Here is a 16,658-nt window from a genome sequence, read left to right as displayed (position 1 = left end):
ATAAACAGGTTAGACATGCTTTGTTATGGAAATATCTGCGCGTCAATTTTTATAACAAAGCATGTCTAACCTGTTTATGTGTATTATTTGAAAAAAACTACGTTTTCTAAAGAGTTAAAGAGGCTGAGTTACAAGGTCAACCCTTAAAACGTACAGGGATTAGGAGGCACAGTTGGGGGGGCTGTTAAAGAGGCTGAGTCACAAGTTCGAACCTTAAAACGTACAGGGATTAGGAGGCACCCTGTACGACGTGATTTGAGTATTCAGGAACTAAAAGCCTAAAAGCCTAAAAGCCTCCTGACACGATCAGCTAACAGTTAGTCAAGCAATAATAAGTAATAAACTGTACAAAAACGTGCAGAAATTATTTGAAAAAAACTACGTTTTCTAAAGAGTTAAAGAGGCTGAGTTACAAGGTCGAACCTTAAAACGTACAGGGATTAGGAGGCACAGTTGGGGGGCTACCGCCCCCAAACCCCCCTTTCGCAGCCTTTAAATAAAAAAAAAAATTTAAACTGAAAGTAAGGAGCGACATTAAATCTTAAAACGAACAGAAATTATTCCGTATATGAAAGAGGCTGTGCCCTCCTCAACGCCTCGCTCTTTACGCTAAAGTTTTTATTGTTTAAAAAAAGAGTTGTGAGAAAGTCAAACTTTAGCGTAAAGAGCGAGGCGTTGAGGAGGGCACAGCCTCTTTCATATACGGAATAATTTCTGTTCGTTTTAAGATTTAATGTCGCTCCTTACTTTCAGTTTAAATTTTTTTTTTTATTTAAAGGCTGCGAAAGCGAGGGTTTGGGGGCGGCAGCCCCCCAACTGTGCCTCCTAATCCCTGTACGTTTTAAGGTTCGACCTTGTAACTCAGCCTCTTTAACTCTTTAGAAAACGTAGTTTTTTTCAAATAATTTCAAATTAAGGTTCGTCTTTAATTTCTATTATTTATGGTTTGCGTTTTTTTACGTTTTTTCTTTTTTTGTGGGGGAGGCATCGATAAGTAGAATGCTATCACTAGATGTAAATAAAAATTTAATGAATCCCTCATCCACGGCTATATCTTGAACAATGAAGCTGCAAGTCTATTGCTCGATCTGGCAGCATGAAAATACAAGGTATAATAATTCTCTGCGCAGAGCTCTCTAAATGATCCTTAAATAAAATACGGAAAGTCTTTTTTTTTGGTAAAAAGAATCATTTTTTGCATCGCTTAGTCTAGATCTAGTTGTCGCTTAATCTCATTGGTAACTTAAAAGTGTCACTCTAATTCTTGAATGAGCCCTCTCACAATATTCTACGACTACTTGATCGATACGATCAACCCTGGGAAAAAAAACAACAACAAAAAACTATACCCCCAGATAAACGCACAGCCATAGTTTTTCTCCCGGCAAAATTAAAAAAATTATATAGTTTCTAATATTTTGTGTTTACAAACATTTAGGCAGAAGTGACTCGGCTCAATAGAAACAAAACTACTAAAAACAAAGTTTTTATACCTTTAGGTACACCAAGATACTCGAACCTTGACCCTTATTTCACAGGAATCAGTCTAATCAAGCTTAGTCTGGCCCATTAAATGTTTTTATTATGAAAAACTTTGACTTGTTTTATAAAAAAGAGGAAACACCCACTTAAAGTAAAATAGTCTTAATGCAAATCAAAATATAATATTAATTGTAACATAAAACCCTAATGTTGATATATCAAACTCCATTCGCAGGAATGGGGAATTTTGTATTTTTTGTTAGAAGAAAGATCACGGATGATTGGAGGGTAACTGGGTCCTCTCCCAAAATCTTTTTTTCCCGAAGTCATCCATTCAAAATTTTGAGATAGCTATTTTGCCCAGCATAGTCGAAAATTTAATAAACATGTCTTTGAGGATGACTTAATTCCCCACAGTTTTTCCGGGAAGGGCTGCAAGTTATGAACATTGCCCAGTGTTTACATAGAATATCTGTTATTGGTAAGTATACAGACGTGTTAATGAGGGTTTTTTTCTAGGGGGGAGGGGGTAGGAGGAGGGGGGTACGTGGGAGAAACTTTCCATGGAGGATGTTTCCTTTGAGGAAGGGAATTTTCTATTAAGGGGGTGCTGGGTTCCCCAGCATTGTTTAAAAGACAATCAGAAATAAAACAGTATTTAGTATTGTACAAAAATAAGATTTTGTATTGTTATAAAAAACTAAAATAAATTTTTGAGCTATTCTACAATCATTATTTTGTGCTGGAGGTCAACTTACGCGGATAAAGATTGAAGTCATTATATTTGGAGATTTACTCCATTTTCTTTTTCAGATCTAAAATTTTCTAATTGGGATTCTGGATTTAATCTTCGTATATCTGTAAGTTGCTTTCGGAGACTTAGTTAGGTGATTATGTGGGATTTATCTTCATGTTAGGGGTCCAAGACGTGTTTGTTGATTTGAATTCCTCTGTTATGTCTTTGCATTTTCTTTGTTAAAGTTTGAATTTTTTTTCACTTGGGTGTTTTTTTCAGTTTGATTACTTTTGTAGAATGATAAGCACTTTTTTCAAATTTCTGTTTGTAGTTAGATATCTAGAGTAAAGTTGTTTTTTTTTAAGGGGGGGGGGTGACAATTTGTATGTATTGGCTTTAGTCATTTGTGTTGTTTTGAATTATAAGTGTCAAGATAAAGTTTTCATAAAGAAAGAAAAAACGAGCAAAAATGGGGTTTTTATAGGCCAAATGAAGATACTGAAAAAACAAAGCGAATATTTCGAGAGGACAAACGCCTCTCTTCTTCAGCGTGAAACGAAACGATGGATCAATAAAAGCCAAAAAATTAAAAGAATTAAAACCAACTACCTAACAACCATAAAAGCGAGTTATTTGCCAATATCCGCGATTTGCACAAAATCCAAAAATGTGAACTGCCATTGATGGATACTAGCGAACAACTGACAAAGTAAAGGACACAATTCATTCACTCAAAAAACAAAACGAACCAGCAATTAAATAAGTTGGAGAACTATGTCATTTGATTTCGGATTTTAATTAATGCATTTCTTGCAGAAACCCTTTGAGACCTAAGGGGTTGTTCACGTGTTTGATTAGATGACTGGGAAAGTGGTTCAAGGTTTATTTCAGGGATTACTAAAGTATCGGCTTCTCTTCTGAGAAAACCGAAATATGACTCGTTTATTCTTAAATCACCGGAATCTCTGTTTAAAGCTAGACCTAAATGTTGTTATTAATAAATTTCAACAGCTTCTCTGTAGTGCTGGACAATACCTTTGTCATGAGAAATAAGACTAGCTCGATTAAACAAAATAGTATGGTCTGGTTTTTCAAAAATGTGCTCTGCAAGGGCAGAGTCAAAATTTTCAGTTTTTTTCCGCTTTTTAAGTGTATTATTAATTGAACTACAGTGCTCATATAATCTATCCGTGAGACGCTGATCAGTTCTTCCGATATATCAAGGACCAAACGAACAAGGAATTCTGTAGATACCGGAGTTTTCACCTATCGGGATAGGGTCTTTACCTTTATAAATTTGGGACCTGATACTTTTTCTGGGTCCATAGTAAGTGTAAATGTTATTTTTCCTTAGATTTTTTGAAATGTGGTCTGAAATCCCTTTAACGTAAGGGAGACCAAGATAAACTGAATTTTCCCTTTGATTTGTGTTTTCTGTGGAACTATCTGATAATCTTTCAATACGTTTTGCAATTACAGAAACTATTAAACTAATTGGATAACCATTCCCAAATAAAATATCTCTAAGGTGGTTGTGCTCTAAATCCAAGAAACGTGTTGAACAAACTTTCAACGCTCTATCAACTAGAGAAATGACAACTCCTCTTTTCACAGCAGGAGAATAATTGGAGGAATAACTTAAGTAACGGTCATTATGTGTGGGTTTCCTATAGACACTAAAGTCGAAATATGAATCATTTCGGTGCACCAGAACATCTAAGAAAGGAAGACGCCTCTCTATCTCAGATTCCTGAGTAAATTTCAGTTTTGGATCCAAGGAGTTGAGCAAGTGAAGAAAAGAACCCAGAGACTCGTCACCATGCTCACATAAATAAAAAATGTCATCTTTAAAACGAACCCAAAATTTAGGTTTACAAGAACTTTGCAAAATAGCCCTTTCTTCAAGGTTTTCCATGAAGATATCAGCCTGTATTGGAGAAAGGGGGGCACCCATCGAAAAGCCATTCTTTTGATAAGAAATATCTCTATAATGAAAGTAAACAGAAGTTCTGCTACAAAGGGCTGTAAGTGAAAGATGTGTTTGATATAAAAGAGTAGATTTTTCTGATATAGATGGGTTAGAATTAAGTTTTTGCTCCAATAACAGTTCGGCCTCTTGAGGATCACAATTGGTATACATTGAATCTGCATCAAAACTGCCAATTCTTGTGTTTGGTTTAACCGAAACTTGCTTTACCTTGGAAACAAAATCAGCGGAATTTTTAATATAGGATTTTTGAGCCTGAATCAGTGGCCGAAATATCACTGATAAGAATTTTCCTATCTTTGCTGTAGGAGACTTAAAAGAAGAAACAATGGGTCGAAGTGGATTACCGGGCTTATGAACTTTAGGAAGACCATAAAAGCGAGGGGACGTGCATCCGCGTGGGTAAAACCTTTTGTACAACTGATCTGTAATTTCACCTTTTTCTTTTAGAAAAAAAAGCTCTTTTCGGACTTCCTGGAAGAATTTTACTCTGGGATCGGTAGGTAATTGTTCATATGTGTTAGAATCATTTAAAATTTCTCTGACTTCTTTGTCGTAATCATCTGAATCAAATAAAACAACAGTATTGACTTTAACGGCTTTCGTAATAATCCTAGAATGATCTTTATGTAGTGCGTGTAAGACCAAGTGTTCATTTTTACTAAATTTTTTTTTAATTTCGATTATTAACAGAAGGCGAATCCAACAAAGTTTCAACAAATTGTGCTCTAACCTCAGCAATCTCTCCAATACCCGCACGAGAGTCATGAAAAGCCCCCTCTGTGTCCGCGATTATTTCACTATAAGGTATTTTCGAAGGGGTTATCGAAAATTTCAATCCTTTCGACAGAACCTGATTTTGCTCTGGTGTAAGGGGTGTGGAGCTGAGATTTATCACAACAGGACTAGGGTACGCATTTGGGACAAAAGGTGGATTATTAGAGAGTTTTTTCAATTTTAAACGGTGTAATTTCTCAGAAAGTCTTTGTCTAGAAATCCTAAAGTCATGCTTAAAAGAATTTTCAGCAATAGCCTTAATTTGATGAAAATCAGCATAAGAAAGCGTACATAATATTTCTTGCTCTAGCCTTAAAATATCCTGATTTAACCGGTAGCACTTGCTTTTGCAGTCGCTAATAACATGATTTAAAATACCAAACCCTGATAAAATACCAAACGTTCTGTAAATTGCCGTTCGTTAAGTGTGTTTAAGTGAAGTTAATGTCTCATCGACTTGTGTAAAATACGGTTCATTTTACAATAATGAAGAAAATACTGTTGATTAATCAAATTAGCTTTTTTTTCTCAGAAGAGATATGAATGTAGTAACAACATTGGTACAATGCTCCCCAGAAGCATGACGAAGATAATTTCTTAAACCACATTGGCCTGACATCACATAAAGAAAGAAAAAACGAGAAAAAATGGGGTTTTTATAGGCCAAATGAAGATACTGAAAAAACAAAGCGAATATTTCGAGAGGACAAACGCCTCTCTTCTTCAGCGCGAAACGAAACGATGGATCAATAAAAGCCAAAAAATTAAAAGAATTAAAACCTAACAACCATAAAAGCGAGTTATTCGCCAATATCCGCGATTTGCACAAAATCCAAAAATATGAAGACGGATACTAGCAAACAACTGACAAAGTAAAGGACACAATTCATTCACTCAAAAAACAAAACGAACCAGCAATTAAATAAGTTGGAGAACTATGTCATTTGATTTCGGATTTTAATTAATGCATTTCTTGCAGACACCCTTTGAGACCTAAGGGGTTGTTCACGTGTTTGATTAGATGACTGGGAAAGTGGTTCAAGGTTTATTTCAGGGATTAATAAAGTATCGGCTTCTCTTTTGAGAAAACCGAAATATGACTCGTTTATTCTTAAATCACCGGAATCTCTGTTTAAAGCTAGACCTAAATGTTGGTATTTATAAATTTCAACAGCTTCTCTGTAGTGCTGGACAATAACTTTGTCATGCGAAATAAAACTAGCTTGATTAAACAAAATAGTATGGTCTGGTTTTTCAAAAATGTGCTCTGCAAGGGCAGAGTCAAAATTTTCTGGTTTTTTCCGCTTTTTAAGTGTATTATTAATTGAACTAGAGTGCTGATTTAATCTATCCGTTGGTCGCTGATCAGTTCTTCCGATGTACCAAAGACCACACGAACAAGGAATTCTGTAGACACCGGAGTTTTCACCTATCGGGATAGGGTCTTTACCTTGATAAATTTGGGACCTGATAGTTTTTCTGGGTCTATAATAAGTGTAAATGTTATTTTTCCTTAGATTTTTTGAAATGTGGTCTGAAATCCCTTTAACGTAAGGGAGACCAAGATAAACTGAATTTGAAAATTCAGGAGGGATTTTTTCTGGGGGGGGGGGGATAGGAGGAGGCGGTTACGTGAGAGAATCTTTCCATGGAGGATGTTTCCTTGGGGGAAGGGACTTTTCAATTAAGGGGGTGTCAAAGTTCCCAGCATTGTTTTAGAAGAGATCAAAAATTAAGCGGCAAGTTGTATAATACTAAAGGTAACGCTATAGAGTTATCTATAGTATTTTACAAAAATAAAATTTTGTTTTGTTATAAAAAACAAAAATAAATTTTTAGCTTTTTTACACTAGTTCTTTCTTGACGGAAATCAAAGTACGCGTTGCGCGTATTAAAACTTAAGCTAGAATATTGGAGGATTTAATCCATTTTCTATTTCAGGTCTAGAATCTGCTATTTGGGAGATTGCATTTAATTTTCGTTTATCTGTTTGTTGCTTCTAGAAACTTAGTTAGTAAATTATCTGGGATTTATCTTCATGTTTCGGGTCCAAGACGTGTTTGTTGATATGAGTTCTTCTGTTATGACTTTGTGTTTTATTTGTTAAAGGTTGAATTTTCTGTAACTTTGGTGTTGTTTTCAATTTTATTACTCGTTGTAGATAGATAAGCACTTTTTTCAAATTTATGTTTTTTGTTATGTATCTCTCGTAAAGTTGTTTTTTTTTGGGGGGGTGGGCCGACAATGTTTATGTACAATATAAAAAAGATGTTAAAATATACAATAGAAAAACAAACAATATATATTAATAAGTATTAATAAATAAATTTTAATTTTTTTTTTTTGGTGGGGGAGGGGGAGGAAAATTTTTAGGTATTGGCCTGAGTCCTTTGTTTTGGATTTAAATATACTTATCAAGACTAATTTTTTGTGTAAGGGTGCTATTTCTTATACTAATATTAATTTTTCTAATATTAACATCTTAGGTTTAGTCTAAGAATTACATATGTGGCGTGGTGCTAATTATTTCTAATATGATGTGTGTATTTTAATAAAAGTCCTCCAATTTGTGGTTTCATTTTTTATTATACTTTCTCTGATATTGAATATCTATTAGTAAAGCTTTTGCTTTTTAATTTGAATCATTAGCGCACATGTTTCAAGCTGTTTTTTTTTTTTTTTTTGATTGTTATCTTCTAATAAAGACTTTAACCTTTTTTTACAACCTCTTTAAACTCTATATCACAACCGCTTTATCCTCCAGACTTTAACTTCTTTTAATGCATATAAACTTTCAATAGCTATTATATGTGTGAATAAATAAATCTTACATCAAATGAAACTTAAATTTAATATGCAAATAAAGCTTTAACCGAACAAAAATCCCAACAAGCAACATCTATCAATTTTCAAAAAAATAAGCCCCTGTGAAGTTTTTAATAAGACACCGTCCGGATGAAGTGCCTCTGGGAGAAAAAATAAATAATCAAATATTGGATCTGTATCACCATAACAATAGGCAACAATATAAGAGGTGGCGTTGCTTCTTATTTTAGCTGTTTTCTATCGCGCTTTAGTCAATGTGAAAGACGTCAAAGTTTTATATTTTATTGGATTTATTACGTTCAGTTTCACTTTTTTATGCATGAGGCATGTGTTTATATTTGGAATATTAAACATTGTGTGTATGTTTATGGTTTCTAATTTATGCTCGTCTTTAATATTTAGTATTTATGGTTCCGTTTTTTTATACTTTTTTTCTTTTTTTGTGGGGGAAGAGTCCAACGGATGCCTCCCCCCACTACATGAAAAGAAAAATCCAAGGAATTACTCACCTACCCTCCCAACCCCTTGAAAAAGGCTGTGAGACTTAAAAGTGATACGACAACCGTGAGGCGTTTGGTATCATCGGTTACTATGCAAAAGCCTTCATAGGAGGTTTAAATCAGGCAAGGCAAGTCTTTTTTTTTTGGTGAATATGATCATTTATTTCCTAGTTTAGTTGTTGCCTAGTTGCCCCCCAATCTCTTTGGTCGCTTAAAAGAGGCACTAGAATTCTTGAATGAGACCTCTCACAATTTTCTAGGACTACTTGATCGATACAATCAATCCTGGAAAAAAATAAGAAAAAAAAAACTAACCAAATAAACAAACACACATCCGTGATCTTTCTCCGGGCAAAAATAAAAATTCCATATTTTCAAACAGCTCTTGTTAACAAACTATAAGAAAGGAGCGAACAGCTTTAATAGTAACCGAAACTCTAAAAAACTGAATTTTAATACAATTAGAAATATCCAAAGAATCAGATGCTTATGCACAATTATCCCTAACAATCTCAAATTTTCCCCCATTATAACCCTAGAGAGTGGAATATAATGTTGAGCGGTATATATATATATATATATATATGTTGAACAATATTGTCCGTATATCCTCTTGTTTGAAGTACGGTCATTTAGCTAGGTGCCCACAATAACCCTTAAGTAACTTCTGGGGAAAACATGTAGCAAATCTTAATCCGCTTTTCGGAGCGCCCATACTTCAGAGCCATGGCGCTCAGACCATATTTAACCATTGTCACCATTATAGATTACAATATTACTATTATTGTTTTGCAGAATTTGCGTTCTATTTTGCATAACCTTTTTAATTGTGAAAAAACATCCTGTGTCTTCGCTAATTCAATATGTACACAGTAACTGTTCATACTAAATATGATAGCAATGATACAAAGGTGAGTGAAGCTTCCCACCTGACCAATGTCTTCATAGCTCACGTCAATTTTCGATATTCATTTTTTTCTAGCCTTAGTGCCTTATTCTTTTAAACATTAATTGAGCCATAATATTTAGGAGGCCTGTTTACCACCCTATCAGCACCTGGAGCCTTATTATTTTTTAATCCTTTTATTACTGTCACTAATTCTTCCTCAGAAAACAAATCTTCCTTCACATCCAAGGTATCATAAACGTTTTCTTTTTCCTCTATATTTTTTCCAGCAGCTCTTTCTCGGTTTACCAAATCTTCAAAATGCTCTGCCCATTTTTCTTTAATTCTTTCCTTATCGCTAATTTTGACCCTATTCCTGTCGTTAACTGGGTCAAAAAGTAGAGTGAATACTCACTCTCAATTTACTCAAATTCCACTACCCTATTTTGCTATGATAAATTCTAGCTGCATCTTCCAAATCCTTGGTATTTTTATACATAGTTTCCACTCCACACCTCCGTATTTCATATTCTAATGCTTTCTCGACTTTCTTTACATTCCTTTTGTTTTAGTATGATCAATCACTGAGATAATTCGCGTAAAATTACGTTCTCCTTTTTATTAGACAGAAAACTATTTCACTAATGTTTTTAGATGCAACCCTAGCTTTTACCCCTAAGACACCTTCAGCAGTTTTACAATAAATTTTTTTTAAATTATTCCAGCAATCATCCAAATTATCAAATTATAAACCCTTAATTTTAGTATTAAACTGTTAATGGAAATTTTCTCTCAAATTCTCATCCTAGAGTCTATGAACATCATAGCTTCCCGGGAGGTAGTTACCCTTCCAAAATTTACGCTTTAAATTAACTTTTGACACTACTAGATGGTGATCTTTACTTTTAAAATCAATAACATTACCACTATAAACCCTAGTGTCTTTTATTGATCCTGTCAGTCTTCGGTTTACTATGGCGGTGGAGTTGATTAAGTAAATATTATACATAGAGTCTTAGTTTAAGATAAGATAAGATTTATTGCTGAAAAATGGCTATCACAAGCCCAAAAGGGCCGAATTCGCACTTTAGCGTCAAATACAGCGAAAAAAGAACAACAAAAACAAACAATCAAACAACAACAGAAAATTATAAAAGGGTCAATGTCAAATAATTAAAAACGTTAAAAACAAAAACAAAGTACAACGTGAACTCATAAAATTAGAAGGCCAATGTCAAGTCAGCAAAAATGCCCCCAAAAAAAACCAAAAAAAAACACGTAAAATTAACAAGGGGATTAAATAGAATCAAAACAAAAACATCAGTTAGTCGGTGACTAACAAACATAAATATAAAACCTCCAAATTTGAAAAATGGGCATTAAAATTAATAACTATCAGGTAAAGAGTGAGTGAGGGGGGGGGGAGGCAGCGGAGATTCAGTGGTTGAAAATGTCAACTATGTAAGGGATAAAAGTTCTTCTATATCTTTCAGTGCAAACTCTTATTGGGGCGAGAAGGGGGATTTTTGTTGACACATAACGCGGGAGGAAGGGTCGAAGGGGTGAATATTGACCGGGGAAAAGGGGAGTTGTTCTAGGGTTATGAAGGGCATTGTTAGCAAAACGCAAGGTAATTTTTGCTCTCCTTTCCTTAAGGGTGACAAGGTTAGCTCTCCTAAGAAGGGAAATATAAGGTACTTTACCCTCATTGAAGATAATTCTTAGGCACCTTTTTTGTACTGCTTCTATTCTCTCCGACAATTCAATGGAAATACCAGGATGCCAAACAGGATAGGCGTACTCAAGGGGTGGGCGTACAAATAACAGGAAAATCCTTAAACAGTGCGAGTTAGGGAATTTAAATTTGTTAAGGAGTTTAAGGAGGGAAAATGCGGCATTTGCACGTTTTAAGATGTCATTAATATGGCAATCCCATTTTAAGTCGCTAGAGATGGTAACACCCAGTAATTTCATAGTGGTAACGGACATTTCAGGGGGGATTGGACAGGAGAAAGAAGGAAGAGTTTTAAGGAAATTAATAGTAAGAACAGTTGACTTTAAAGGGTTGACTTTCATATCATCAGTAAGAGCTTCGGCTGATATCGATTCCAAGATGTACATTGGGTTGCTTTTGGAATTTTTGGAACATGTCTCTAAGACATTTAGATCATCAACGAATTTCCATCTATCCGGGAAATAAACACCAAGGTGGTATATCATTGTAAGAAATAAAATTGGACCTAAGAGGGTTCCTTGGGGCACACCATTGTAAATTGGGAGGGGATCAGAATATACATTCATGTATTTCACGACTTGCGTTCTGTTAGAAAGGAAAGACGCAATCATTCTAATTAAATAAGGGTCAACTTGAAAGTCATTAGATAGCTTTTCTAATAGTATATTGTGGTTGATTAAATCAAAAGCTTTTTGCAAGTCAACAGCGATAACATTGAGCCAGGTATTGGGTTTTTCTCGTGTGTTGCCTATTGTGTCCATAAGGTGAACAAGATAGTAGGTAGTAGATGTAGAGCGTAGGTTTCCGAATTGTCTTTGGTCAACATTTGGGATTATTTGTACTTTCAACCACTCAGCTAAAAAGCTTTCATATAACTTCGAAAAAACTGGAGTAAGAGTAATGGGACGGACACCATTAAAATCTTGATTATCACCTTTCTTTTTTACGGGAGTAATAAAACCTAATTTCCAACAATTTGGAAATTTACCAGTAAATGTTATTTCATTAAAAAGTAAGGAAAAAGGCTCTGAAAGATTGTTGGCAAAGGCTTTAATTAATAGAATCGGGATGTCTAATGGACATGTACTACACTTTTTATTGTACCTTAATTTTTGCTTTCACATCTGAAGGCGAAATAATAGGAAAATTAAGAGAGCACAAATAATAAAAAGCGTCAAAAGAAAGGGGAGAGAGGTTCTGAACTATGGAAGAAAGAAACCTGTTCAGATCATTGGCTGTAACTGAAGGGTCTTCTTGGAAATGGAAGTGTATATTATTATGTGTTTTCCCACAAATTTTTTTTATTCTATTATACCATTGTTTTGGCTTTGTAGAAAATAAATCCTGGACTTTGCATTTGTAATATGAAGAAGCAGATTTACGTATTTCTTTTTTTATATGTTTACGCAGTGAGTTCGCTTCGGATGTTTTACCACTCTTTAGTAGATTCAATTTAATTCTAATTAGTTTTTTCAGTTGGCTAGTAATGTATGGTTTGTCATTAGAACATGTTTTTACTTTTTTCTCAGGGAAGGAATTTATGTATTTTGTTTTAATCAGATTTTGGAATTCGGAGACTTTAAAATTAATGTCATTTTTTCATTTGAAGACTAGCCAGTTTTCATTGGTTATCAAAGATCCAAATTCGTAAAGGCCATCATTGGAAATTGAGCAATAAGAGAACTCAGTAACAGAAAAAGTATGATTACAGCTATTGAGAGGCTTCGTTAATAAACAAAAATGGTAACTTCCTCCTAACGGGGGCAAGGGGACAGGAGGGGTATAGAAAGCCTGCATATTGGTGCAAATCAAATCAAGGGTTGAATTTCCTTTTGTTGTTGGTATTTTTACTATTTGTTTTAATTGGGAAGTTTTCTTGGGAAGTATTTTCCCTTGGTAAATATTCATACGTTGCTGGTGGAAGATTATTAGGGGGTCAGGTGTGTATTTAGGGGTCATAGGGGGTGGATGGGGCTGGCTTTGCAAATATTCCATGCGGTGGACCTGTTTTCACAAATCTCAGTGCACATTTAGCAGCGTATTCAGGAGATCCAGGATCAGACATGCCCTCTTGTCTTAATTAAAAACCTTATATGTTATCAATGGGAAACTTGAATAAGTTAAAGCCGTATCAAATATTGAAATTGGGTAATCTGTATTTTATTTAAATTTTATTTTAGCTGTGTTTAATAAAATTGAAAAGAAAATATAAAATTCATAAAACAAAGCAGAGATATGAAATTAAAATTAGTTAAAAAGGGAAATTATTTTGAAAAGAAGGTTAATAGATTACATAAAATTACAAAGAAAAAAAATATAAATATTAAAATTACAAAAAATTAAATAATGACTCCTACCATGATCCCATTATAAAAAATTATATAGCGTTATATGCATTATCTACATAGATGAAATTAATGCCGTATTGTAGGTTCAGGATGGATTTCACTGATGAAGTAGTAAATAGCGTTCCTGGAAAAATGATTTTGTGGATTCAAAATTCAATGAACAAAGCATTTATTTCGGGCAATGCACTGTTTTTGCTATATTCAAAAAAACGTTATTGAGTAGATAGGCAAATATTTTTTCAGGGTATCTGGCCAATCCATGGAGAAAATATCTTTGCTGGTATTTGACAATATCAGGGGTTGCAGGTATATACTAGTCCAAAATAAAATTCCTTAAATTTATTTTCAAGTTAAATAGGTGGGGCAAAAATTTTTAGGATTCGTATTTAAGATTTTTCATTGGTTCCTAACATTTTTTTAGTTGGATCATATAATAGCGTGCATTATATCAATAGGAATAACTTTTCAACCGGGTTATTTTATTTTATCTTATATAAAAAATAAATATTTCTTTTCTTAATGAATTTGCACCTATTGGGACGGATAGGGTACGTTACATATGACCCAGTTTTTTTGCAACTGACATTAAACATAAAATTTTGATTTTTTTCTTAAGATCGATATTTTTGGCTTGGGCCACATGTGCGCATATTGGGAATGAAGTTATAATATTTGGGGATTTACTCCATTTTCTTTTTAGATTTAAAATTCTGGATTTAATCTTCGTATATCTGTTAGTTGCTTTCGGAGACTTAGTTGGGAAATTGTGTGGAATTTATCTTCATGTTTGGGGTCCAAGATATGTTTGTTGATATGAGTTGCTCTGTTATGACGTTACATTTTCTTTGTTAAAGGTAGAATTTTCTGTAACTTGGGTGTTTTTTTAGTTTTCCTACTTTTTGTAAACCAATCAGAAATTTTTTCACATCTTTGTTTGTAATTATATATCTAGATTAAATTTGGTTCTTTTGGGAGGGGGGGGGGTGAGAATGTTTATGTTGTGGGCTTATTCGTTTGTTTTTGTTTTAACTTTAATCTTCAAGATAAAGTTTTTGTGTAAGAGTATCATGTATTTTGCTAATGTTGATTTATTATTATCTTAACGTACTTGGATCAGTGTTAGAAAGAAATTTGGGTTCTTGGGCTAATAATTTAGAATGTGGTGCTTCCAATGTATAATGTGTGGTATTTTCATATATATATATATCCTTCTGTTTGGGGTTTAATTTTTGTATATATAGTCTCTGCTCTTGAATCTTGAATCTCTGCATCTTAGAGCAAAGATTTTTTTCTTAACTTATATAATTATAGCATGAGGTTCAAGCTGTTTTTTTTTGTTTTTTTTTTTTTTTTTTTGGTTGATCTCTTTTAATATATACTTTAGCCATTTTTACAAACTCTTCAAAATCTTTTCCAAAACTTGTTGATCCTACTTAATTTAACCTCTTTTAGTACATACGAACATTCAGTAGATATTCATTTGCATGAATGAATAAAATTCAAATGAAAAAAGACTTATATTTAATATGCAAATCTAGCTCGAAACGAACAAAAGTGAATACGAACAGGAACTTTTAATTTCCATTCGAAATAAGACCCCTTTGAAGTTTATGCCAAGAACTTTTCTATATAACTTGCCTCTGGGAGAAAAAAATAAAGAATAAAATAATGGTGCCGCATGGCAAGTACACGAGGTAACTCAAGATAGTTGCTTCTCATGTTATCTGTGATTTCCTACAGATTAGTAAACGTTTAAGGGGTCTAACGGGTGCTGTGTGGGGGATTATTTCCTTTATGGTTCATATTTTTGTGGGCTCGCCTTTATCTTGTATTAGTTGTTTTAAATAGTTCTTTTTTGTTTATAGTTTTAAATGTATGTTGGCCTTTATTAAATATTATATTTGTTTTGCGTTTTTTTTACGTTTTTTCTTTTTTTGTGATGGATGGGTCCAGAGGATGACTCCCCCCACTAGACGAAAAGACAAAGTCAATGAGTTCCTCAACCAAGGCTACATCTCGGAGGAAAAAGCCGTCAGCCTGGCAAGCGATATGGCAACCTGGAGGCACCTGGTATCATAGTTCTTTGCGCAAAACCCTCGGAAGGAGCCTTAAGTCAAGTAAGTCAAGTCTTTTTAATTGGTGAAAGTGATCATTTGTTGCCTAGCTTAGTTGTGGCCTATTTGCCCCCTAATCTCTTTGGTCGCTTAAAAGAGGCTCTCTAATTATTGAATAAACCCTCTCACATTATTCTACGACTACCCTGGAAAACCCCTGGAAGGTTAATCGATACGATCAACCCTGGGAGAAAAACAACAACAAAAAACTAAACCAACAAACAAACACACATCCGTGATTTTTCTCCTGGAAAAAATAAAAAATTCCTTATTTTCAAACAGTTTGTGGTAACAAACTGTAAGCAAGGAGTGACTCCACTCAATAATAACCGAAACTCTAAAAAACGGAATTTTAATACCAGTAGATACATCAAAAGAATCGAACCTTTACGATGATTTCAAATATATAAGTTTCATCCAGTTCAGTCTTTCCCATCAAAAGTTTTGGTTCTGAAAAAATTTGCCTTATTTTCGAAAAAAGGGGAAACACCCCCTGAAAGTAAAAGAATCAATGCAAATCAAACCATGATATTAAGCGTAACAGAAAACCCTAATGTTGTTGTTTCAAGCTCCTATTCGCAAGAATGTGGAATTTTGTGTTTTTTGTTAGAAGAAAGATCACGGGTGCGTGTTTATTTGTTTTATTTCCCGTGGGTGATCGTATTGATCCAGCAGCTTAGAATCTTGTGCGAGGGATCTTTCGGAAGGAAATTAAAAATTATAGTGCCCTTTTTAAGTGACCAAGAAAATTGGAGGGTAACTTGGTCCTCTCCCAAAATCTTTTTTCCCGAAGTCATCCAATCAAAATTTTGAGATAGCTAATTTGTTCAGCATAGTCGAAAATTTAATAAACATGTCTTTGAGGATGACTTAATTCCCCACAGTTCTCCCGGGAAGGGCTGCAAGTTATGAACTTTGCCCATTGTTTACATATAATATCGGTTATTGGGAAGTATACGGAAGTTTTCAGGAGGGATTTTCTCTGGGGAGGGGGTAGGAGGATGGGGTTACTTGGAAGAAACTTTACAGGGATGATATTTACTCTTAAGAAAGGAAATTTACATTCTAGGGATACTAAATTTCCCAGCATTGTTTAAAAAACGATAATAAATTAAACAGTATTTAGTATTGTACAAAAATAAGATTTTGAATTGTTATAAAAAACTAAAATTAAATTTTCATCTATTTTACACTCGTTATTTTGTGCTGGAGATAAACTTGTACGTATAAGGATTGAAGTCATTATATTTGGGGATTTACTCCATTT

At 34.0% G+C, this 16,658-nt stretch overlaps 1 protein-coding gene across 1 annotated transcript in view; it reads left to right on the top strand.

Annotated features, from left to right (window-relative positions):
• The window catches only part of LOC148953773 (carbonyl reductase [NADPH] 1-like), a 94,386-nt gene that overhangs the window by 42,075 nt on the left and 35,653 nt on the right, over positions 1 to 16,658 (top strand). Inside the window, exon 2 of the mRNA XM_089085894.1 lies at positions 15,286 to 15,394. Coding sequence (XP_088942020.1) covers positions 15,286 to 15,394 — 109 coding nt within the window. The remainder of the gene's footprint in view (positions 1 to 15,285; positions 15,395 to 16,658) is intronic.

The sequence above is a fragment of the Artemia sp. Qi Xiang Cuo genome, chromosome 3 (assembly GCF_049724085.1).
Source record: "Artemia sp. Qi Xiang Cuo chromosome 3, ASM4972408v1, whole genome shotgun sequence".
NCBI classification, from domain to species: Eukaryota; Metazoa; Arthropoda; class Branchiopoda; order Anostraca; family Artemiidae; genus Artemia; species Artemia sp. Qi Xiang Cuo.
This window is presented reverse-complemented; position numbering and strand designations above follow the sequence as displayed.